The sequence below is a fragment of the Gossypium hirsutum genome, chromosome D12 (assembly GCF_007990345.1).
Source record: "Gossypium hirsutum isolate 1008001.06 chromosome D12, Gossypium_hirsutum_v2.1, whole genome shotgun sequence".
Taxonomy (NCBI): domain Eukaryota; kingdom Viridiplantae; phylum Streptophyta; class Magnoliopsida; order Malvales; family Malvaceae; genus Gossypium; species Gossypium hirsutum.
Genome location: NC_053448.1, coordinates 9,328,701 through 9,330,075, shown reverse-complemented (window position 1 = coordinate 9,330,075; position 1,375 = coordinate 9,328,701). Strand labels below are relative to the sequence as shown.

The 1,375-nt window shown below is 36.5% G+C and overlaps 1 protein-coding gene across 1 annotated transcript; it reads left to right on the top strand.

The window, feature by feature from the left end:
• The first annotated feature begins 227 nt into the window (after positions 1–227).
• Positions 228–858, top strand: LOC107917570 (uncharacterized). The gene has a single exon (XM_016846896.2). It carries the CDS (start codon positions 447–449, stop codon positions 708–710), a length of 264 nt encoding a protein of 87 aa, XP_016702385.1. The 5' UTR covers positions 228–446; the 3' UTR covers positions 711–858.
• The last annotated feature ends 517 nt before the right edge of the window (positions 859–1,375 follow it).

Genomic DNA, 1,375 nt, shown 5'->3' with positions numbered 1-1,375 from the left:
ATTCGATTTGAGAAAATTTTAAATCGAATTAATATGATAAAATATAATTTATTAACTCGATTAACTCGAATTTTTTTCATCCGATTTGATTTAATGGTCATCCCTAACCTGAACAAGTATGTGCGGGAAAGGAATTCGCATTAAACGGCATAGACCATGACGATTGCGGAAGTTTCTTGAAGAGAACGTTCGATACTGCGTGCGTGACTTTGTGAGATGTTTTTTTATTTTATATAATTGATTAATAGAAAGGAAAAAATCGGTTTCTTTAGTTGGACTTGACGTTCATAAACGCCTATAAATATGGAGTTGAGTTGAGAACATCAATTCAGAGCACCTCGTCTGTTTTTTAACCTAGCTAACTTTAAATAATTCACAATTCCTTAACCCTAAATCTATTCTATTTTCTTAGATTTAGAATTCTCCTACCCAATACAAAAAAAGTAATGGAAGGAAACAAGTCATACGGCAATGGGTCATCATGGGCAGACCAATGGGACTACTCCGATCGAGCGGCTGCCACTAGTACTGCGAACGAGAAGAAAAGGAGCAGCGGTGGGGCAACCGCCAAGTACAAGCAGAAGGTCGGGGATGGGCTTGAGAAGACCAAATCTGTGGCTTCAACTGGGATGAAGAAGGTCAAACAAGGAACCTCTTCTGGGCTTCAATGGATCAAGGACAAGTATCATAAAAGTACCCACAAGCATTAGGATTATTAGACTTTGTTTATATTCCTTTTATGCTTTCCTTTAACTGGTTTTAATTTTATTCATTCATCTACCCGTAATGATTTAGTCCTCTGTTTTGATGTAAAACTGCAAATTATATCATAATAATATATCATATTGCTTTGTTTTATTTTGATGTAAAACTGAAGGTCAGCGGCAATTTTGGGCAGCCAAAGAGCTCAGTCTGCGAGTATTGTATGTATGACCGATGGCGGCTTAAGCCAACCCGGTTCACCGTCTCTTTTATTACAAGGTGTTCTAATTCTTCAAACTGAATTAGATTTTCATGCTCCATGTAACTTAAAATTTGTTCTTATCATCGACAAACAGGCAGGATGTATCGGTTATCTAGATTGCACTCTGCAACTGCAGTGATTATAACTCTGTTAATGACTTAAACTGTTTTCATATATGAATCTGCCAGTTTTGAACCTAAAAGGCTGAGTTTTTGGTATCTCTCGGTACAAGTTTATTAATTATCGATTCATACGATAAATAAAGAGGTGAAAGAAGTGATGCACATGGAAAACCATGCATCAGACAAGTTTCTGATAGCTTGTTTGAAAATCTCAGAGAAGGTTCAGATGTTAGAAAGGACAGCTTAGAAGAATTTATGGGTAAATTGGTCTGTTTCATTGCAGATGAGT